The sequence below is a fragment of the Lathamus discolor genome, chromosome 14 (genome assembly GCF_037157495.1).
Source record: "Lathamus discolor isolate bLatDis1 chromosome 14, bLatDis1.hap1, whole genome shotgun sequence".
In the NCBI taxonomy this organism is placed as follows: domain Eukaryota; kingdom Metazoa; phylum Chordata; class Aves; order Psittaciformes; family Psittacidae; genus Lathamus; species Lathamus discolor.
Window position 1 is genome coordinate 12,058,888 of NC_088897.1, and position 23,352 is coordinate 12,082,239.

Sequence of the window (23,352 nt, forward strand, 5' to 3'; positions counted from 1 at the left end):
GGAGAATTTTAAGGTTAAAACACTGCTGAAGAGCACCAAAGAAATAGAACTGGGTGATTAAAAACTGACTTCCATCCCTTGCCCTTATGCAGAGTGCTGTCAGAAAGATTATACCCCTGCAAAGCAAGTGGCAAATCCAAGGGGAAAATAGATCTCTCAAGTCAGAAAAGACCACACTTGACCAAGTAGATTTTTCGTAAAGGGACAAGCCTGTGCCCTGTGTTTCTCATGCACAGCATTTGCTTTTAGAAGTAGTTTTTAAGTGTGTTTAGCAAAGGGCTCCTGAAAAATCTAGCTATACCAGCATTCATTCCCAAACAGCAGACTTGCTGCTGCTTTACAGCACCCTTACTGTGAATAAAATCGTAAGAGACAGATGCATGTCCCCATGAATAACTGTCTTCACCAGTAAGAGATTAGAATTGATCTGTCATGTTTCATCAGCAATAGTCACCAATCACATATCTCCATGCATCACTGGGGATGACAAATTAGCTGCAATCAGACCAGGCTTTGGCAGGCTCTGGAGCAGTGTCTGTACCTGCCCAGTTCAAATTACTATGGCTAGATTTTGCCAACTCGCTCATCAAGCGGCTCAAGCTCATTGAACGACTCACAAAACACTCTTCTTGCTCAAAGTTACATGAGCCAGCTCTGAAACAAGCTCCCCTCAGCAGCCTCATGCTCCTTATGCAGAGGCACTAAATGGCACAGAAGCACTTACTTACAGTAGTAGTACACGACTAATTCATTCTGCAGCCCTCTTCTGAGTAGGAGTGATTCATACAACTAATAGGCAACACTCTTAAGGAACAGACCTGCACTGAGGAAACAAAGGGTCTGTTAGAAGCTGAGTGCTTTGTCTGCAAGTTTCATGTTTCCTTAATATTCTTTTAAAAGGATTTTTTCCTTAAACATATCTCTGCATGAATCAACTGGATCTTGTCCCCCTTAATTTTCGTAGCATGAAGAGCCCAAAAAGCAGCTGAACTGACAGTCTTAAGCTTCACAGCATGACAGAGGCCAGGGACACCAATTAAAAGTGTTTATAAACTCAGTGTAGGAGGAAGATATACTTGTTAGGGTGGGTCATTCAACGCTGGCACCTCGCATAACTCCATATGGACAAGCAAGATAAGTGTATCCCTTCAGCTGCCATCCCGCCAGGCTTTCACCTCACTGGAAAGAGCTGGTTCAACTTCAAAGAACAAATAAAAAACGGGTAATATGGTTGTAGCATTTACTCAAACTAAAGCGGCTCCCTGATTTTATTGCACTTTACAGTCATGGCAATTGGAAAACATGGTTTGCAATGTCCAGTCAAGAACTGTCAGGAAAATTGATGACAATGCCAGGACTGCAATGCAGTTCACATTCTACTCTCATTGCTGAAAACATATCCACACAACAACATCTAATGACACCTTAAGTGTGTTTAGACAAAGGTGCGTGGGGACAAACACTTTGTGCTGGATATTGTGTGCTGGTTTGGGCAACCAACCTGACTCACACTGGCCATAGGAGTTACCCCAGATCACTTGGCGGCAGTCAGCCTGAGGGTGTCTGAGCTGATGGAACTGGTTACTTTCTTTTTTGAGATTTACTAAAGATAAACTCCATCCAAAAACTTGAGATGGTTGGTGTTTGATGACAACCATAAAGAAAAAGGGCATCAATAAACAATACAAACCTTTCTTAAGAGTTTACCTGAGGTATCATGTTTTTAAAGAAGCCTGGTTTTCATAAAAATACAGGCAACATTCACAAAACTGTAATGCATCATGTGATGCTTGCAATGGAAGGCTGAATGTATGCAACATCAACCGTGGCAAAGATGTGAGTACAATCCCCACTGTGTTGATCCTTCCTTAAAGGAAGAAGCAGAAAGAAACATGATGAGCTTCAGCTGGTACTTGCCTCAGGTTAATTGGCAACTGGTTTACACATGAGGAAGTGTAAACAGCTGCTTTAAACACAAATGAGAAGCAGGTCCAATTCCCACCTTTTCATGAGTACAATACTTTAAAGAACAGGTTCTCAGAAACACAGACCTTTAAGACATGCTACCAGAGACCTAGGTCTGAATTATTCCCTATCCACTGCAAAAATAAGCCATCTTACTTAATACTAAACACTGCTCTTCAGTGCATTAGTTCCTTACCCTTCAAGAATGAGGAGCCGCCAGAAGATTAGGCTCCTAAATTAGTCACCAAAACCACATGTCTGTGAACCCTTCTCAAGAAGCAGTCACTGCAAGACTTGCAGTTTGTGCTAGAAAAAAGCTGACTTTTCCCCCCTACCTCTGAACACTTTGTTTACAACCATAAATTCAACCATAGCCAGTGGCAAGAACAAGACAAACAATTTCTTTCTTCCTTTCCTCCCCAACATGCAGTTGAAGGTGACTTTCAGCAAGTCCACCAGTGGAAATTAAACTCTGTTGAAAAGAAGTAATTTAAAGACATGCAATCCAGTTAACTCAGCAACATACCTAATTGAAAAAATACTACTGAGACACTCTGCTTGGACTTGAATAATGCCACTGAGCCATCAATCTGCAAATACACATAGAACCCAAGTTTCCATACAATGGTTAGGCAACTGACTGATTTTACTACTTGGGAAGAGTATGCAATAACAGAGAAAGAAACAAATCCATAATGAAAGTATATGGGAGAGTTAAAAGCCTTCCAGTCCCCACAGCCCTTCTCTATGGCCAGGCACACCCACTCTACTTTGTATCCACTTCCTTCCATTGTCTCCCACTCCACACTGTCCTCCATTCTCCAGAGCTTGATGTGAAACAGAGTCCAAAAGGATCCTCAGTGCACACCATATTCATATCAGGAGTTTGTTATCTGCAGTAACAACCTCAGACAGGCAGCTAGAAACACAAGTTCTAAGTAAGTGTTCTGTCTCATCTTCCAATACACAACATTGTAAGATGGCTGCACCACATTTACTCTTCTTTACCTTTTCTAAGTGAAGTCACTGTTCTTCGAACTGTGACATGATAGCAAAACTCTACTATAATTCCAGACTGGAATATTAGCTAAAACCCCATAGAAATGCAACAGAAACTGTTTTAACACAGAAGCTTGCCTTAATCCCCACAAGACTTCTCATTTACACTATCAAAGAGCAGACAAGTACCCAAACCCCATTCTTAAGATTTTGCATGCAAGTCATGGGAATTGCAACAGGCGTTCACACTTGGAGCCTCCTTTGCCCCGTGTGGTACAGGCGGCCAATGATGCTCAGAGACACACACAAAGGCAAATCACAGCAGTCGATACTGCACCATCAGGGTGCTGGTAAAACCTCACCAATGCCGCTGCACTCGTGCTTGCCTTGTCTCCCCTTTCACAGGGACGGAAAGGCTGTCTCCTCACCCATAGCAGGGGCACGTCCGCATTCCCTGTCTGCCATTGATTTCCTTTGGAACTGCTCAGCCAGTTTAACCGTAAGCAGGAGCCTCTTTATCACCATCACAGTTAATTTAACTCTACCACCATCATGGGCAAGGCTCTGAAAACTGCGAGGTTGTCTTCTGAAATAAAACTATTAATCAGATAGGATTAATGCTCACACAAGGAAATGGAAAAGTGTTAAACCTGTCAGGTTTTTATTAATCTCTATGTTTCAGGGAACACTTAGGCTTTGAAAAGCCACACCGTGTTCCCCAAGCATGCAGGTTAATGGTGTAAGTGAACTAAATCAACAGAAACCACTCCGGCCCTGCGTTAAGGTGTACTCCGCACTTAAAATGAAACTCTTTTAAGTGTGTCCTGAGCATGCCACAATAAACTGAGCCTTCGAGAACCAGCTTTAGAGGAGACCTGGATATAGTACCTGCTGCTGGCTACCTGCTGCCAAGGTTTAAACCTCTTTTTCTTGCTGCTGGAGCCCACGGACACGGCTCAGGCCCTCAGCTTCCTCCAGACTCAAGCTGCTTCAAGGCTTTAAGGTAAAAAGCTCGAGATTTACCTTCTTCTCTTCACATTGAAGGGAAAACCCCCCCAAACCCGCAAGCAAACACCCCCCACACACACTTCGAGGCCAGCCCCCGCCTCCAAGCACATTCGCCTTCCTTTAGCCGAGCCAGGCAGGCTCCTTTGAAGGCCAGCCTCAGCAGTCACCTTCCTCTGGAGAGCGGGGCTGAGAGGGAAACAGCCACCTCAGGAAGCCGAGCTCCTCCGCCCGCGCCCGGCCCCGGCCGGGCTCACCCCAGCGCCACCGCCTCAGGGCAACGGGCACTGGGCGCGCCGCGCCAGCGGACGGGCACAGGGACCCGCCCGGCGGCCGCTCCGCTTCCCGCGCCTCCCCTCAGCACCCACAGTGACCTCCCTGCCCCGCCGCGTCCTTATCTCACCCCGCCCCGGGAACGCCATTGGCTGTTCCCGCCGCCCATCAGCCAGCTCCCCGCCTCCCATTGGCCAGATGCCCACCCATCAGTCGGCTCCCCGCCTCCCATTGGCCAACTGCCCACCAGCAGACGGGCGCAAGAGCGACTTCCTCGTCCGTCCCGCGGCGCCTCGCGCTGCGATTGGGGGAGCTGCGGCTCCTCTACCGCCCATCGCCGCCAGTCACTCGCGAGGAGAACTGCCACTCACGCCGCCGCCTCGCCTGCGAGTACCATTGGCCCAGTAACCCCTTTTCGGGCTTTCGCTTCTCTGCATTGGCTAATTGGTTCTGATAGGGAGCTGCGATTGGGCAAAAGCAGGTCTCGGGGGCGGAACTCGGCTCGGAGGGACAGTTAATTGGCCGGCAGGCCGGAGAGGCACCATGTGATTGGCAGGAGAGGTGAAGAAGGCGGGGCCGCCCGAGGTGAGGGTTGTGTGAGGTGAGGGAATCTCGCGGGGTCTCGCTAGCTCTGGGCGCGGAGGCGCGCGGTGATTGGGCGGCGGGGGTCAAGGGGGCGGGACTGAGTCAGGGAGTCTCTGCAGCGGCCGTGTCCTATGGGCCGGCGGCGCTGGGTCCCGCTCGGTGATTGGGTGGGGGCGGCTCTCGCGGAGCCTGGTGGGCCGGGTCCGATTGGCTGCGGGCGGGTGTCGGGCGCGCGCCCCGCATGGGGGCGGGGGGGGGGGGGGGTGGGGGGGGTGGCCGGCCCGGGTGCGCGTGCCCGCTGTGCGCTCCGCGCTGGGGCTCCGTGAGGAGGTGAGTGCCGGCGGCGGCGGGCGAGGCGGCGGCCGGGGGGCGGAGCGGCGCGGAGCGGCGGCGGCCTGAGGAGAGCCCGGCAGCCCGCCGCCCCCCACCTCTGCTGCCGCACGCACGCACCGGAGACCCCCCCCTTCCCCCCCTTCCCCCCCTCACCCGCTGCCCCGCGCCCTCCCCGCCCCGCCGAGGGGGGGCCCGCAGCCGCCCGCGCTCCCCGCTGAGGCGCTGCCCGCCGCCGGCCCCGGGTCGGGCTGTCAGGGCTCCGCCGCCGCCCCCGTCGCCCCCCGGCCCTCCCCTGTCATCCATTTGTCACCCGCCCCCTCCCCGCCCGGCCCCGGCCCTTCTCCTCACCCTCTATTTTTATCTGCTTCCCACCCCGCTGCCCTCCCGTCCTCCCCCGCGCCCTCCCCTCCTCGCCCCTCACCACTTTTCCGGGGCGCCCGTGCTTGTTTCGGGCCTTCCAGGAAAAGTTGCGAAGTCCCGAGTTGGTTTATTTATTTTATTCTTTCTCTCTGTTCGAGGGAGCAGGTGTCTGAAGGAGGGAGCTATGTAGGAGGTGCCTGGGCGCTCAGGGAGGTTCCGAGGCGATAAGTGGAGAGGATGTGGGAATGGAAGGGGTAAAGTCGTCAGTGCTCTCAGGGTGTTCCAGGGGAGAGACTCGGCACCCTCCTCCTGCGGGGAAGGGGGATTGAGCACCCCAGTTCTATTTCATTAACAAACAAACAACAAAGTGAAGGACAGAACCCAACCCAACCCAGTGGCCCGAGGATGGAGTTTCAGTAGCCAACCACAGCTGGACTCTTGGGGGAAGAGGGTTCGTGCACGCTGGCTCACGCACACATGAAGAGAGTCTCCAAGTTGTTTGGCTCCACGAAGAGATAAGGCCGGTCGAGCTCAATGTTTTTAAAGGTGGGCCGTGTATGATGAAACCCAACGTCTTTTAAAGTGTAGCAGATTTCATTTTTATGGCCAAATGAGAGCTTGACCCAGTTGTTATCCAATCAAAGGGCATTTTTTTGAATGTCTCTTTGTGGCACAACAGCCAACGCAAAAATGATGGCGGCTTACAATGGCGGTACGTCTGCGGCGGCAGCAGGTCACCACCACCACCATCACCACCACCTTCCTCACCTCCCTCCTCCTCACCTCCATCACCACCACCACCCTCAGCATCACTTGCACCCCGGCTCTGCAGCTGCGGTCCATCCCGTGCAGCAGCATGCCTCTTCGGCGGCTGCGGCCGCGGCGGCTGCGGCCGCAGCGGCGGCGATGTTAAACCCGGGGCAGCAGCAGCCGTATTTCCCATCCCCGGCACCGGGCCAGGCCCCTGGACCAGCTGCAGCAGCCCCAGCTCAGGTACAAGCTGCAGCAGCCGCTGCAGTTAAAGCGCACCATCATCAGCACTCACAACATCCACAGCAGCAACTGGACATTGAGCCGGACAGACCTATTGGATATGGAGCCTTTGGGGTTGTCTGGTGAGTAAAGAAAACAAAAACCAAACCGATTTGTTCATTTTTTACCAGATCATAATTCATCCTTGGCTTTGTCATTTGAATCAGAATACCAGAAAGCTGCTTACTACAGTTTTTGTTGGGTTTTTTCGGTTCTTAGAAAGTTGGCTTCACTTGTTTTTGTTGGCAGAAGGAGGTTTAGAGTGGTGAAGAGCAACCTCTGACTAACAGGCCACACCACCGTTCTCCTCTGAGACAAATGCAACGTGTACTTCTTACACATTTCGTTAGAATATGCATTCTGTGTAGCTAAGCTGTGCTTCCTAAAATTTCAGGTTAACAAATGAGCATTAGAATATATGATGTGACCTGACTTAAGAGTTAGGAAGTAAAAGCGTATGAAAATGTCTTCCTTCTTCAGTCACCTGTCAAGATCTTTGTCTAGGAGACTGTTTGACCTGCGGTAGCGTGCTGTGTGCTACCTGAATCAGAATGTCTGAACTTTGCTCTCCTCTCATAAATGTAAATGGGCTTTTTCCATCTCACAGTAGCACTGCCTGCAGTCCTTGTGTTCTCCTTCCTGCTTCAGAGGGTTCTTTCAGTGGAGCATAATCTTCTGTACCGTATTCTATGACCACTTTGATGCAGTGTATGTAATTATTGCCCTTCCCCATCGCTGAAGCAAAGCTGGCGTGATTTTTTCTCTCTCTCTATTTCTTATAAATGGCTGTCAGTTTACGGTATTCCGACACGTTCATTAGGAGCATGGAGCTGCCTCGGTGCTGGTGTTGAGAGCAGGCGTGCTGCAGCACACTTCCTGTACCGCAAACACAAAGTTTGAAGTGTGCCACTGTCTGTTGTGTCCCTGCAGAACTTTCCACAGCGCTCGGTCCCCTGTGGTGCTCGAGGAGCTTTGCTTTAGGTACAGCCCGAGCTGTAATTCTACTGAGGGAGAGGTGTTAAGTGCCGGGCCTTGCAGCCTGTGCCAGCGTATGGTGGCAGAGTGCTTTGCGGGACAGGCCTCGGAAGAGCAGGACACAATATTCCTCCATCCCAGCACTTACTGCTGCTTGCTCGTAGCCAGATCGTGCTGTAATAAACTCGTGTTTCCTAAGGAGGCTGAACAAGCCACACAGAGCAGGGGTAGGTTAATGTTGTGGTTGATCTTGTGTTCCTTAATGCAGAAGGCCCTGGGGGTTAATTTAAATGCAAAGCTTTCAGGGTCGCAGGGGTGCTGTTGCACAGGTACTTGCGCCGTGTTCATGCTGTGGTGCGGTATTAAGAAGTTGATAGAAAAGAATGAAACCTGACAAGGAATCTGCTGTAAGAAATTATCTGAAGAAATTTCCATCTGTTCAGATATTTTTTGGATAAAGTGTGGAGTTTTTTTAACTTAATTGTTACAGGCTTGCTTAAATTTAGCTTGTTATGTAAGATCAGCCCTTGCTGTCGTGTGGTTTACCAGTATGGATTTCCTAGGTCTTTATTTTGTCAGTTCTGTCTGCCAAAAAACAAGGTGCAGAGAGAGATCTGCTTTCATAACATTCAGTAGAATAAAAGGTGATTTAGATGCCTATTTAAATATTTATATATATTTATATTTAAATATAATGTCATTAAGAAGCCGGGGCGGGGGGAAGAAGTGTGGAAAGAAGTGTTTGCTCTTGGCTGACACCAGGTAGCAAAAGTGTTCACCCATTTGAGCCCCCTGCCTGTGCCCTGCCTCCACTCCAGCAGGGATTGCCACTGGTGGGACTGTGCTTGCAAAGTTGTGACTGCAGCTTTTACTGCAGCTTGGGGGGGAAGAAAGGGGAGGGTGTTAAGTGAAATAAAAGCAGAAGCTTGGAGGTAGCTCCCCTTCAGCACGGTTGCAAGGCTGCAGGCTAAGAAGGTAACCGGTTGAGATGAGTTTCTCTTTGCTCACCTATATTTGAACTCAGTGGTCACTGCTAGGCTCTGGCATTTCATATTAACTTCTGTGGGTGAATGCAAGCTGCGTGCAAGAGTCTGTAAGCAATAATTAAACTGAATTTTAGATGTAATTCAAAACGTGAAAGAATGCCTGTGTAATTTAATTGTAGCTATATGAGATAATGCAACCAAACAGAAACATTGATTTGGTATTTATAGTTTAAATTGATTTAGACATGAAAAATGTATGCTTTGGTACAAGTGTAACACCGAATCTTGAGAAGCATAAGGCCTAAGCTGATTGTGAATAAGGATTCTGTTGCTTGTCTGTCTCTTTCTGAGCATGTATTTGCACTAATAGATAACTGAGAAGTTCCTATCTGTGCTTCTGAGGGAGATGGATGTTATTCTGCAGACAGTTTGAGTATTTGAAGTAGCAGTCTTTCATCTCGCTGCTCGGATGTGTCACTGCATTGTCTAGAAAGACACAACTCACCCTGCAGTGAAGTTTAGCTCGTCAAAGAAGTAATCAGAGGCGTGTGGTATTGAGTTTCCCGTTCGCTTACTGAGGGAGACTGTGACTTGGCAGTTGAATTAGCATTTGTCATTAGTTCATTTGTCCAGTACTTTATGATGTTTTGGGGCAGCTAATGTGCTGCTGGAGTTTCTCACTCATGAAGAGCCAAAGCATCGTGCTTCAGCATTTTCATTATTAACTCATGCAGGCTTGTACTGCTGGTGTTTGTACACACAGACTGTCCCCTCGCTCATCTCATCACCGTTAACATTTGAAATCAGCTCCCACTGGCACATTAACTCCTTTGAATCCATGTAGCTCTTAAAGTGAACTTAACCCTAGCTGGCAAAGCAGGAAAGACGCTCTTGAACAATCAGCATTAAATTGCTATATTTACCCGTTTTCATTCTGATGTGCATGTTAACACCAGAGCTTGGTGCTTCTGAGCTGGAACTGTTGGGGGCAGTTGCTGAAGCAGGACAGGGTGTGTTGATGCCTTCCCCAGGTCCTGCAGATTTGCTTAACTGCACCCTGGTTTGGCACCTCACCATGAACCACCTTGGGTCCCTTAGTTGCTGAAAACAGCAATTTGCTCTTCAAGTATTTGCTGCTTCACGTTAATTAATGTGTTCTGAAAGTGCTGAAAAAGGCCCAGATTTGAGTTCCAGCAAGAAACTCTGTTTGTGCCCCACGTTTCACACTTTACAGCTGATTTTTGGAAGTCTTGTGTTTGTATTCTGAGAATAAGGAGCTGTCCTTTGCAGAAGTGCTCCTGTTTGGCTGGGGAGACATGCTGCTGCCATCTGGTGGGATTCCTACAAGTAATAATAACCATGATTAAAAAATTATCCATTGAACCTGCCAAGGCTTGAAGGGTTTGGAATGAGGGGTGAAGCTGCCTTAGCCGTGCAAGAGGTGCTCATGCTGTTGTATGTATGGTTCCTACACCACTGAAGAGGAACTGCAGCTTCTGAGGAGGTAGGCAGGGAATAAATTACTTTTGTTGCTATTGTTAAAACGCTGCTGCTGAAATGTTGTGAAAATGTCTTGTTGGTTGGGGTAGTTCTGCTTTAGTGAGGTAAGAAACTGTGGGTCTGCAAGGCGTGTTTGTCTCTTAATTCTGAGCAGTTATTGTCATTCATCAAAGATTGTGAAATCCAGCAACTGCTTTAGTATTAGCAAAAAGTTCCCCATCTCTGTGGCAAATGTGTAACAGAGACAATAGATACTGGTTTCTTGTTCTGTTATTTTGAAGTCCTTGTTTACACAGTTTTAAATTGCACTGTGTGGGGGTTTTAAATGTATTTTCGTCTAATACTTTTTATTCAGGAAGTCAAACAGCAGTATAACGTTCCAAATAGTTTGGCTGTTGATGTCGAGATAGGACATTATTTACAGGCTGCTGTGACTTTCAAAGGCAGGAATAATTCAGCCTAAATCTACCATTCATTCCTGGCCTTCAGAGTCCTGGAAGCACTAAAGTCCTTGCTAAATAAAAATTGAAAGAATATTGCACACAATTGATTGTTGCCTGGATCCTAGAACTATTTTAAGAGGGTTTTATCACTACGCTGATACTAAGCACTGCGGTAGGAAAGGCGTTCCCCAGGATAAACTGATAATCTCCTGTTACTTTAAAGGAACGTGTCATGCTGAGCCAGTGTGCAGTCGTGATAATTTGTTTCGGACAAAATTGCTAGAATGTACATTAGGGGAAAAAAAAGATGTTACAGCTTCAAAATGATGAGTAATGGCAGATGAGCTCCCCTTCTGACGTGGGAACCACAAGGATGTTTTGCATAGTTAATGCAAATGGTAACGCAAAAGTCCTGCCTGGTGAGCATGGAAAGTTTAGAAAGAGCTGATTGAGGAACATCTGTTTTATCAAACCCTTTAAGACTTTTGGAGTGAGAGATTTTTTCTCCCTCAGCTAAAGCTGTTTATCTCATGACCTTTTTCCAGTCCCTCAAACCTGACCTGTTAGTGGAACACGGTACTTGAACAGCCGGCCGGGAAATGTCCCATGTAAATTAGCATTTAGATGGGCAGTTGTTTGCTTTGCTTTAGCCTGTTCCATCTGACATTTTGTGTTAGGCTGAAATGACTTTTTTGTTATTGATCAACAAGATACAAAATGAGTCTCAAGTTTATCCTGGAGCTCTCACTGGGAGTGAGACCCAGCACTAAGTAGAGAGCTGTGAGCAAGAAGCGATAGCTCTGTGAGATGGAACAGAATATCCACCAGAATTGGATCAAGAGGCTCTGGAAGGAGTAATCCACACCAATGATGTTACTCAGAGAGAAGATCCCTATAAAACATTCAAAGTGAGCAAATCCAAGACAAATCCAAAGAGCCTTTTAAAGTACTGATGTTACAGCTGGCTAAGATGCAGCAACAGTACTAATCAAGAATGTAGCTCCTAAGAGTGGGAAGCATCTACAGTGCGAGATGTTGATTTTTGGAGTGGTGAAATTTGCTTTAGTAATGGGCAACAAAAATACTCAAAAATAATAAATCCTGAGTATTAAATAATAGGTCAAAATAGTTAAAAAAGAAAAAATCCAGGGTTTTTGGAGGCCTTGGCTGTCTGTGTCAGCTGCTGTGTGAGGAGGGGCACTCAGAGTGATGATGTTTGCCTTCCTGAGTCACTGTTAGGTGTGATGGAGCCCAGCTGTGCTGGGGATGGCTGAGCACCTGCCTGCATGGGAAATGGGGAAGGAATTCCTTGTGTTACCTATTAAACTGTCTTTGCCTCAACCCACAAGTTTTCTCACTTTCCCAATTCTCTCCCCATGCCACTGAGGAAGAGCCAGTGGCTCTGTGGGGCTCAGTTGCCAGCTGGTGTTAAACTGTGACAGTTTTCCACTTTTTCTGTGTTCTACTTGAGTGAGTTTTCCTGTTTTCTGGGCTCTGATGTAGATAGGCAGTGATTTCCTAAGCAAGAGACTAAGTCGGTTTTATCCAGTTATTTCTTGGAGGAAACCATGAGGATGCCTGAGGCAAAAGAAGCAATGCTGGCAATGGGCACATTATGGAGCAGTGTGCATTGTGTTTCACACTTACCAGCACAATTTAAGGATCTGCAGGTGATTATCTTTAATCTCTATGTCAGTATTTTTTAAAGGATTGCTGTGTCTAAATTGGATTCTGAGTCTATTAGTGAAGAAATATAGCAGAACAATGACTTACTTAGGGGGTTATATGGGGAATTCTGCAAAGCTTCTAGGTTTAAGTTGGGTTGTTTATTTTTTCAAATTTCATGAAAAGAAAAATTCTCTTAACAGTTAAATGTCTGTTCCCTGAATGTGCTGCATTAAATGAAATGGATATAATAACTTCTTGCTTTTAAATTGGATGTTGGGAATTAGGTGAAATTCAAGCTAAGCAATATACTAGATTACTCATTATTGCCTTGCAAGATGATGCAAGAAGGAAGGAATGTGGGTAGCATTTGATATTTGTCAAAGTTGGGTGAGGACCGTTTTGGATAAATCAGTTCACTGTAAATTATGCCAAGGTCAGCAGCATTTCAGGTCACTTGAAATGCATGTTGCTTTGCAGCACCTGCAGATCCTGTATCCACATGCTGATAATACAGTTAGATCCTGGGAGCACTTGCTGCCTTGGAATTCTGCAAGTGTTGCCGTAGAACAGCTTGTGACTGGATCCACAATCTGATATTGATTTTTCAGAAGAGGTATTTCAGATGTTTCCCCTCTCCCTCCATGCACTCTTCCATCTTCCTTAAGAGTGTTTAAATTGCCCATTTCATTAATCCTAAAGCACAAGTGCCGTTAGTGTTTATAAATGGGCGAAAGCGTAAGCATTCCTACCTGTTGTAGATGATCAAATGGAGTAGTAAATAAAGGTGAGTAACAAGTGTGTGTGTTGTGTGAGGCTGCTTGATGTCACCAGGCTGCTTGATTTCTTGGGGGAACAGTGGGATTGAGAGTGAAAATAGCTTTGGGCAGGTAAAGTAGAAGGAAGCCTTTGGGATATGTTTGAAGTGTTTTTTGATGACTTGTAATGGTTGTGTCTGGGTCTCATGTATCTTTAATCCTCTGGAAAGTTCTGCCTTCTAGTCTGGAATGCCTAACGTTCAGCTTTTCATGTGAGAAAAGCTAGCTCAGAGTTGGGTTGCACTTAAACTGAATTTGTGTTTATTTAAATGAACAGTACTTTGTTAATATAATTGGAAATGTTTTTTACGATGGCATATTGAAGAAGATCCACAAAAAACTGTAATTTAAGTGTTGGGAAATAAGAGAAAAATGAGAAGCTGGCTTTAGACTGCAGCACAGCACGGATGGGTGAGTCTTATGATGGAGGGAGGTGTTGGGGGAATAAGACTGTATTCTAGGCTAAAGTAAAGTATTAGGTTAAACTGTTCCTGTAGGCTCCTGTATGTAAGTAGACCCATCTGTTCTGTGTTTGAGGGTTAGCTTTTGAAGTCCTGCTTGTCTGAGTTGTTTGCAAGCAAATACTGAACAGTAGCTTTGCTACCAGGTTTTGTGTACCAATGGGATCTAGCTCCCAGGTTCTTTCATGTGGAAGCTTTGGTTACTTGAGTGCCTTGGGGCTTTGGTTTCTGAAGAAGCAAAGTTGCAGTGGAGCAGGCGAGTCCTCTCCTTCCACACAATGTGAGAAGCTTCCCCCTCTGTATTTCTGAAGGATTGAAATGGCACATGGGGAGCACTACGATCTCCTTGTGTGATCAGGATCACGGTTAGAATGAGTGTGCAGCTGGGCTGTGATGTTCAGTCAGTTCACATTTGTGTCCTGCTTGGTCTAATGAGGGTGGTGGCCACCCCTGCAACCTCTGCACTCATATTCTTGTGCAGGGCTTGTAGAAGGTGTGCTGGGGCACTGTCAGTTACCTGCTCGTAGCCAGAGGATGTTACGGGACTGTTCTGACTCTTCCAAACAGAATTTCAACTGACACAAAGAATAAGTAATTTTCCCTCACTTTTGCGGGTTACACCTTTGCTGTGTTGGGTTTCTGTTAGTCCAATTTCCCTGCTTCTTTCTGAACTCCGGAGATTTCCTGAGGTTAGAACTGGCTTCTTTGTTGCATTCATTGAAAAATGAAAGTCCTTGAGCAGAGAATAAGATGATACAGAGGTAATTCAGGCTTTAAAATCCTTCTGGAATGTGAGAAGTTGCGTAAAAAGTAGGGTCTCTACTGGGAACAGGTCCTAGTGTTTACTGAAACCCCATTTGTTTCTAGTCAAAAGAATTCAATAAAAGAAGCTTGTTTCAGTTACTGCAATTTCCTCTGTAACCTTTAGAAGCGAAGAGTAAGCACTTGATTAAAGATTAAGTTATAAATATTACAAGTGTAATTTATCTGGAAATGTTTGGATTTTGTTTCCGAAATTCAAGTCTGTAGAATGCCTGGTACTTCCTGAATAGCTGGTGGCCACGTGGAATCTCTGTGGTAGATTATTTAATGGTGGTGATCAATGGCTGTTCTTGATTGCTTTTACCAGGGATTTACAGTGATACAATCACTTTCTGTAAAGGGAATATGGTCTCAGTTTCCAACTGTAGCTCAGGTTTACACCAGTTTGAGTCTGTTCTAAACTACCTGTGAAGTTGGGAAATTCTTGAAGGAATAAGTAATGTTTTTAGGTAACGCAGCTTTAGTGTCGGTTCCAAGAGTGATTGGACTCCTTAGTGCTGGTGTAAACTGCAGAGTTTGTTTTCAAACACAGGAAGATGCTTTACAGCTCTCCAGGCTCTCTCATGTGGATGAATTCAGCTGTTCCACAGACAGTTCAGTGCTGTCAGAATGGGCAAATCGCAGTATTACACTTTGGAACTACATCACGTGGTAGATGCTGTAAGTTTTGCTTTATTGTGACTCAAACTAACCATTACCTCCAATTCTGTAAAAGTAGACCCCTGTGTGAGGTAGTAGATGCTTAAATGAAAGTGGCTTATGACAGGCAGTACAAATATGTATGTAAAGGATAGAGGCTTCTGTGGTTAATGCATTTATTTATTGATAACAGTGTTTGACCATAATAAGCAGTTACAAGGAAGAAGTGAATGTGAGTGGTAGTGGATGGGATGGGCAGTGAATGAGGTGGTAGCTAAAGGTGGTACCAGCCATAGCAATTACCTAAACACAGAGAGGTTGCAAACATTAATGCTGTTGTAGCGGTAAGCCAGTTCTTTTAAAAGAATAACACAGGTAACATGTTTTCTTTATTTCTTTCCCCCTCACTGTGTCCTTACTGGCCTTTCATCACTTCCACCCTTTTTTCCTGTTTTCCAGTATTGTTTGTGGTGCTTCTCATGAAGTGCAGTTTATCAACAGCATGTTCAAATGAAGACAATAGTGTTTAGGTACGAGGGCTAAATAGTGGAAAACAACTCCTGCTCCTCTTAGAAATCACTAGAGCTTCATCCATAGAGCACTGTAGGAGTAACCTGGGAGAGAGCAGAGTCATCTGCTCTGCAGAAACAGTTGGCATTCCTGAGTGTGCCATATGAATGGGCTGCATACCGGCCTGCGATGCAAAGTGAGCAGATACTGAGTGAAGCCTGTCAGTCACAGAACTGAGCATCTTCTAGGGAAATCCCTGATGTGCCTATGGCCAGGAATACCCTAACTTGGCCAAAGTTAAATTGTTTAAATACTGATGCCTTTAGTATGTTTTATATCTTGTAGAGTACACTGGGAACCTTGATCAGTGAAATCATCGGCACATTCTTCTATGGTTTAGAGTACCTTAATTTTGCTACAAATTAGAGAAATTTGCCTGCTGGGAGTTCCAGTAATCATGAGAAAAGGCCAGTTTTGCCCAGTGAACCTGACGTGTGGGGTGTGGGTGCACGCACCAGCACTGTGCACATACACACGCATACATATACATGCATACACACACACGACACGAGCACAGCACTGGGCACCTGCCTTCAGGCAGCCTCACAGAAGAGGGAACTGTTCAGTGCACAAGAACACCCAAACAACCTGGGCTTCATTTAATATTTAAAGCTCTGTCTTCTTTTGTTGCGTGAGAGTGATGGGTCAATGACAGCAGAGCTGTATCAGCCTCGATACTGGATAGCTTCGTGGCTATGGTTGACTTTGAAACGTGGCCACGTACGGTGTTTAAAAGTGCTTAGTAAGAATTTGAGCTTTAATCATGAATCCGCTGTGTCCTGGTAGTATCATTCTGTAATTTCCTGTTGTGGTATTTTTCTATAAAGTCTTGGAAACATATGCGTGTGAGTGGAATTTTTATGCTCTTGATGATGTTGGCTATAACACCAGAATGGTTATAGCAGAATCGTTCTGTAGAATATGGACTTTGATAAATTATCTTCTGTGATTTCTTTAATTTTCTTAGAAGAAGGTATGATGGTATTTGTGTGTAATTTGAAAACAGCCAATTTGGAGCTTTCTATTGAAGAACTTTTGCAGGATATTTTGTGGAAAAGTGAAATTCACTGGGGAAGGTAGGAATCCCAGGGCTCCAGAGAAGGATTTTCTGTCCCCCATTCTTTTCCATATGCAAATTCATTTTAATAGGTGCAAAAAAAAATTGCTCACCAGAGAAACTGGTGTTTTAGCTTCCTTGTCATGTGGGAATGGTGGTATTCCAGGTTTTATTCCTGGTTTCAGGGCAATACTTCATTATTCTGGCACCACCAGGCGGTGCTCTTTGAGTTTTCTTCCTTTCCTAAGCTAAATGTATTGTCAGAACAGAGCCTTTGCTTCATGGGAGCAATAAGGCTGAGATGGTGGTGAACTGATGGCCAAGTGGTTATTCTGGCTTTGATCTACATGATTAGCTCTTTTCTGAAAAGCCACTGACTTTCCGTCTCTCTTTAAAGTGTGCATAGGGGGTTAATTTCAAGATAATGTGTTGTATTATTTAATACAAATTCTTGTAACTGCTGAAGACTGTTTGTCTGTGAATAGCAAAACTTATTCCATAAAGATAGCAGCAATTTTCAGAACTGAGCAGTGTGCTTTGTGTGAGGGAATTGCTGAGATCTGTGCTGGCCTTGCTGAGCTCTCTGAAGGACACTTGAAAGCCAAGTGAGTTGGAGATGAGGAAGGAGGGAGTCTGCCGTGTGCTCTGGGTCACCGGACTTTGTTTCACTGAGAACCATTTTCTGTTAACTGGTTTGGGCCCGAAGGAATCCGGTAAGGATTATCGCAGCAAATACAGGAAAAGTCGCAGTGCATTTTGAATCCCTTTCACCTGTGTGTGGCACTTCTGTCTGTAGCAGGAGCTCACAGTGTGCTGACTTCTATTCAGAAGTGTATGTGTCTCTTGTCTTTTATCAGAGTACCTTTCTGGCTTCCTTCTGCCTTCATTTTTAAAGGCCCTTGACAACTGATACATTTGAAAGCCCTAACTAAGAGCTTTTTCCCCCCAGAGAGTACACAGTAAGCGGAACAAAAGCATTGTTAAAGAGGCTGTTCTCGTACAGCAATGTAACTTGCGTGGATGTTTCTGTAAATTCTGGTTGGCTCATTTACTTCACATCTCTTGTTTGGAGGGAGAATATCTTGCAGGTAAGCTTTATAGGAGAAGGAAGAGAATGTATCAGCTATTCCCAGACTGCTTGTAATCCATCTTTCTTAATTGTATCAACTCCGAGGCTAGCGGGTTTAGGTAAAATGAAGAAGAGAATTTCCTGAATCTCTTGGTGCTTTCTGACCCTCCTGTGTTCTCTTCAAGTGCTTTTGAAACCCCCTAGACCAGACCTCCTTGATGTCGGTTTGTGGCTTGTGGGTGTGTGGATGAAGCAGAATTACTCTTCTTGTTAATGTTCTGACAGACTGAAGGGACATGGAGCAAATAGGTCACGGAAAGACAGGATATTCATAAAATTAATATGCATAACGTAACACCAGGCAAGGTTATAAATGCAGACTGTCACTGGCATGCCTTAACTTCAGCACTTTCTGCATCCGGTTTGAGCTGTGGCTGAGGGCTCAGGAAGATACATTGCAAACCAGCTCTTAACTCTTCAAGTGTATTAAAAAAGACAGTGAAAACAGTACAAAAGAAATTGAAATGCTGTTTTGGGGGATTTCTTTTTTAACGAGAGTGAGGAGTCTTTCATTGAGTTGCATTTTCCGAATCATCATTCCTATTTCACTTGCAAGGATGAATCCAGAGCAAACAAGAATAGACAGAGGCTAAGAGTGACGTCTTGGCAAATGAAGATCTGCCAATAGTTTTGTTAAGGGCACGTGTCCTCTAAGTCATCCTACTGGAAACTGATCTTGTTAACATGATGTATGGATAAAGCACAATGGGGCTGAATGGTTCCTGTTTTCTTGTGCTTCCGCAAATGTAAGTGAAAAAGACCAAACCAAACCCAAATACAGGGGAGGATAGTATCAGTGCAAAACACCAGCAGTACTGAGAGGCTAAAATACTTGTTTTAAAATCTATTTTACCATAGGTCACCTGGGTTAGTTCAAGTAAAGAGTTGTACCTACAGCCTGGCTAAAAGCAGGTTTTAGTTGTGAAGTGGAAAGCACCTTTTATTTGTTTATAAGGTATTAGAGAGAGCTCAAGGTGTCAAAGTGCTTTTCTGAGCATATTTGCTCATTGGTTGTGTATGGAAAGTGGGGATTAGGGTCTTCCTTCCTCTGTGCTTGTGAGGGCAGGGCACTGATGTACTTACCCGAGGCTGTAATCTGAATTGCAGCTTTCCTTGGGCCCCTGCTGACAGAGAAAAGGATTTCTGTTCTTCAGGTTTGGATTGTTTATTGTTTTCTGAAGACAAGTTGAAGACAAGCAGGTGAATGTTGACAGAATCGGGACCAGCCTTGACCTACTTGTGGCTTTTTCTCTCATCTCTGTCGTGGGGATGTCACCTTATGGGGTTTGTGCCCCTGTTTATCCATCTAAAGCATGGAGAACAGGCCATGTGTTTGGTAATTTGCGTATTGCATCCATAGTCTCATCACTTGCCCGGTTCTTCCCAAGAAGATTTTGTCACCCATTATATGACCCAGTAAAGGGAATCCTTCTGTAATCATTTCCTACTGAACTATTGTTTAAACTTTGGGTTTAAAATGTTTCGGAGCCATTAATTTGGTCCCCTTTGAAATCCTGCATTTTCTTTCAAGAGTCTGTGCATTACTTGAGAATGTCCCAAGACTGGAATCACACCCGTGTGCTGATTTATGTTATCACAGGGGTTTTGTCTGACTCAGGACAGAGAAATCTAGATTAGAATTTTCAGGTCAATTCATGGATATCATTAAAACTAAATGTAGCTTTGACATGGAGAGGTAGAGAAGAGCCCTCAGGTCTGGTTTCCGTGTGTCTTTGGATGCAGTTGTGAAGCCAAAGCAGCTGCTGTGTAGGATGGAGGTTAGAGTGTGTTACCGTGCACGGCAGCCAGCAGAGCTGCAGGAACAGATCCAGCATACCCGAGATATGTTTATATTTCCATCTCTGAGGGTTTGGTATTGCTGATGGTATCACTGATCAGTGGTTGGTTATTGGTCATTATAATGAATTTATTGCTCAGTTCCACTTCAATCTGAAAATACTGCCCCAGGAAAGGAAACAAAAATAGTCAGGAATGGAGACCAGCAAGAATCAGCCATCACTCTTTCTGCATTGATAGTTTGTGTTGTTCCTATATTATTTTGCAGTTATTAAACGCTCAGACTTGTAATGGAAAAATGGCTTGTGTTCATTCACTGGCTTCAACAAGTCGCATAAAAAGGGATGCTCTGCTTCAGGTGAAAGGTGTAATACTGCATAGCAAAGCTGTTCTGCTTGCAAACACCCTAATTATTTGTCTGAGTGCTGTCATCACAGGTAGAAAGGAGTCATGTTAAGTCTTGGGAGGTGTTACAAAGGTAGAACCTTTGCTGTTAAAGGAACTTTAGCAAGGACAATTCTGACTGCCAAATGCCCAATTCCAAGCAGTTATTAAATATATATCTATAGACAAGGACTTGCTTTTACCTGAAAATTCAGATTTTGCCCATCTTACAAGACTTCAGTCATTTGATTGGTAAGTCAAACAGCTTCATAGAATTATCCACAAGCTGAGAAGTGTCAGTGGTTACGCATCCTGCCTGTCGCAGCCATGGCAGAACATCTTGCATTGCTTTCAGCAGGCTGTTAATGCAAAGGTGCTATTTACCTGTCTGGTTTAGTCTGTCACTCTAATATCTTAATATTTCTGAAATTGCCTTTTGAATCTGATGAAAGGAGTGGGTATGGCGCCGATGTAATTGAAACTGCCAAGGAAATAGGTGGAGTTTTTGCAGCATTGTGAAGCTTGATGGTATGTGACAGAGGATCATTCACTTCACTGGTTCATAGTAATGGGAGAATGATGTCTCTTTAAGCTCCATGTTAATAAATATGAGCCTGATTATCTCTTTTCCCCTTCTTTGTAAGTTGTGGATCGTTCTTAAACCTTCATTAACATGCACTAAAATTAAAAGCACTTCTTTCACATTCCAAAAATATCCCACGGCCTTAAAGCATCTTCTAGACTTTTTGGATCATACAGGTTATGAGTTTATTTCACACTTGTGCTTTGACGTGTCCCTGCTGTTCCTACAGTAATTCAAAGAAGGAATGACTGTGCAGGCTGGATAACACAGAAATATTTACACAGGAAATAAAATAGCAGCAGTTTACAATGATTTGCATGAGTAAAATGTAGAGAGGAAGCCTCAGAAAGACTGGTGAATGGTTGCCTTGTACACAGTGAGATGGGCTGAACACTGCCCCAGCCGATACAACCATTTCCTGTGGTGGTAGCAAAGAGCACTGGAATGTAATTGCTTTGAAGTACGATGTTTGAAATGTTGCTTGCAGTCTTTGGTTTGAATACTCCGGGGTTTTTCGTATGGTGGCCAACAGCCAAACACAATGGTGGTGAAAAACTGAGTGACTCAAACACGATAGATTCACCTGGAGGATGAAGTGTTGAGATATTAACTGAGATGAGGCATGGTGCTGCTTCACAGGGGTTATTGGGCAGCTGCATTGGAGTCAGGAGGCAGAAAGGAGTTTGGTCACTATTCCTTGTTCTGTTTTGTCCCTGTCCCTCTATGGGAAAAGGGTGGTCAGGAGGACAAGGGGACAGGGGAGAGTGGGCAGTGATGCTGAAGGGGTTGGGGGTGGTTACTGCTGGAAACTGGGTATCTGTCTAGAGGATGTGACCAGAGGCTTTATTAACCTACTTTGCTATGGAGGTACAGAAATATTCCAGGAACTGCGCCAAAGCCTGGAGGCTTGCTGGACATGGAGAAGAAGGTTTCCCATTTGGGTTTTCCTTGGTTGGCTGGTGGGGATGGGAATAGAGGTCAGTGAATGGGGCCAGGAATGTAGTAGTTTGTGTAATTGTGGTATATGCTTTCAAAATAAAGAAGGAAAGTACCAAAATACAATGGAGATTTGTATGTTTGTTGCATGTTTTTTATATACGAACATCGCAGACCTTAGAGAGCTGTGCCATTGACTGAAAAAAGGAAATCTTTTACGGAATTAAGAAATCTATTGGAATAAATGTCCTGTGTAGTGTTAGAACTGACTCTAGCTGTGGTTCATATAGGCAGTTGAGAAGTAAATAAAAAGGTCTCAAGCATAACCAGAAAATTTTGTGTAAATGGGGAAATAAATTTGATTTGGAAAGCAGTTTCAATTTTAAGCTTCCATGAAGGGAAGACAAATGAAACATTTTTAAAGATATTAACCATAACAGTATCCCTTTAATTTTCTACCCTTTCTTTTAAGTAAGACACTCTGAATCAATTTTTGTTCAAGGAGACAGATTTCTTGCAGTAATCAGTTTTGCTTTTAGCTCTGATTTTTGAAGAATACGTGATAATGGCGCACATGCTTGAGGGTGTGATTAGAACGCAACATTAAAAGGCTTTTTAGGACATCTCTGGTTGAAAAAGAAGCTCTGGAGAGGTCTGCATTTGGCAGCTGAGCACAGGGAATGAAGCATACCTTTGAAGTGCGGTAGGAGGAACAAGTCGCTTAACCCTTTCACATCAAATGCCTTTTAGTGGGAGGTAAATCATGGTGTCTTTTTCAACTGAAAGTTGTCCCTTCCATCTGTGGGCTTGCATTCAGTTTTTCCTTTCCCCAAATGAATCCTGTGCCTCTAAAAGACCAAGAATATGTGTTGGGAAGATGTGGCTATTTGGAGTACCTTACAGTACAGGTTTTTGTTTTAGTACCTTTGGGTATTTCTTTGACTAGTTTAAGTATTCTGAAGGGTATGCTGAGAAAACTTAATGAAATGCTGAGAAAACTTAATGAAATGCTGAGAATTCACGTTGGTTGTGAGGTGATTAAATTGTTTTCCTTGATAGTCTCCTTAAGGAGCTTATTTTCTGTTTGTTGTCTATAACACTCACAGACATGGACAAATGCAAATTCCTGGATGTGAAACCTACTTGACTTGCCTAAATTTGGGGAGACTTTTTAGCTGGTAGAATAGATTATGGCAGGATCCAGATGTCTAAAACCTTAAGAAGCTTTTACTTTTTGCCTGTGAACACCTTCACCCAACTTTATCAACCCCATCAGTCTGCAAATGACTCCTGTCTATTCAGTATCAGGCGATCTGTTGTGTGAGTGGGTGCTGAAGCTGGGATGGGTGAGTCAGGGAGAAGGGCTGGTCTATAGGCTTCCAGTTCTGGGCGGAGCACTGCTCTTTAGTCTTCATGCAGCTGATGGGACACTTTGCACTTCAGGCAGGTGAGGAAGCATGAAACAACATCTGGATGGAAAACTCTCTGTGCCTCCCCCTCTGTCCCCAGAGCTGCTGAAGGAGTTTAGTAGTGCTTCCTACCAGAGAGCTGAGGAAGAGGAGGAATGCTGGCATATGTTAAGACATTCAGGACTTGTTTATTCACTCAAAAGGCAATTGGAAATAGGTTTTTGAAAAATGTTTGCTCTGCTGTAATAGTTTTCTCTTTATAACTTATCTGTGTGTGGCTTTTCCTTTAAATCTTACAGCTAAAATGATTACGAATATCTCCTTTAAACAAGGTTTTATCAGCTTCTGCATCTCTTCAACAATGCATGTACAGCCAGAGGGTAGAACAGGGTATAATACCATGCTAATTGGGTGTGTATGCTAAACCTCTCCTGTTGTGAAAAATCCAACAGAAGCAAAACCTCCCTCCCTTCTGATGGGACCAGTCAGTTCCCACCTCAGGGGAGCTGAGGCTGGAGTCACTCAGCTAACAGGACAGGGTCTGGTGTGCTTGTGCCTTGCACTGATCACAGCTCAGGCTTGGCAGACAGGGAGAAAAGGCTTATGTAGGAAACTTGTGTCCTCAA

General features: G+C 44.8%; 2 protein-coding genes across 11 annotated transcripts in view; one reads left to right on the plus strand and one right to left on the minus strand.

Annotated features, from left to right (window-relative positions):
• The window catches only part of LYRM9 (LYR motif containing 9), a 30,614-nt gene extending 26,021 nt beyond the window's left edge, over window positions 1-4,593 (minus strand). For 3 of the 6 annotated variants that reach the window (XM_065694941.1, XM_065694940.1, XM_065694936.1), the window contains exon 1: window positions 4,140-4,352. The gene's annotated coding sequence lies outside the window, so the exon portion shown is untranslated. Of the gene's footprint in view, window positions 1-3,852; window positions 3,961-4,139; window positions 4,353-4,489 lie in introns of those variants that run through there. The other 3 variants (XM_065694942.1, XM_065694937.1, XM_065694938.1) reach the window with 2 other exon arrangements.
• Window positions 4,594-4,706: 113 nt separating this feature from the next.
• NLK (nemo like kinase) overlaps window positions 4,707-23,352 on the plus strand; it is a 43,532-nt gene continuing 24,886 nt past the window's right edge. The window contains exons 1-2 of one of the 5 annotated variants that reach the window (XM_065694933.1): window positions 4,707-4,843; window positions 5,686-6,635. In XM_065694933.1, the coding sequence (XP_065551005.1) occupies window positions 6,178-6,635 (458 nt within the window). In that variant the 5' untranslated portion in view covers window positions 4,707-4,843; window positions 5,686-6,177. Of the gene's footprint in view, window positions 4,844-5,103; window positions 5,158-5,189; window positions 6,636-23,352 lie in introns of those variants that run through there. The other 4 variants (XM_065694935.1, XM_065694931.1, XM_065694932.1 and 1 more) reach the window with 4 other exon arrangements.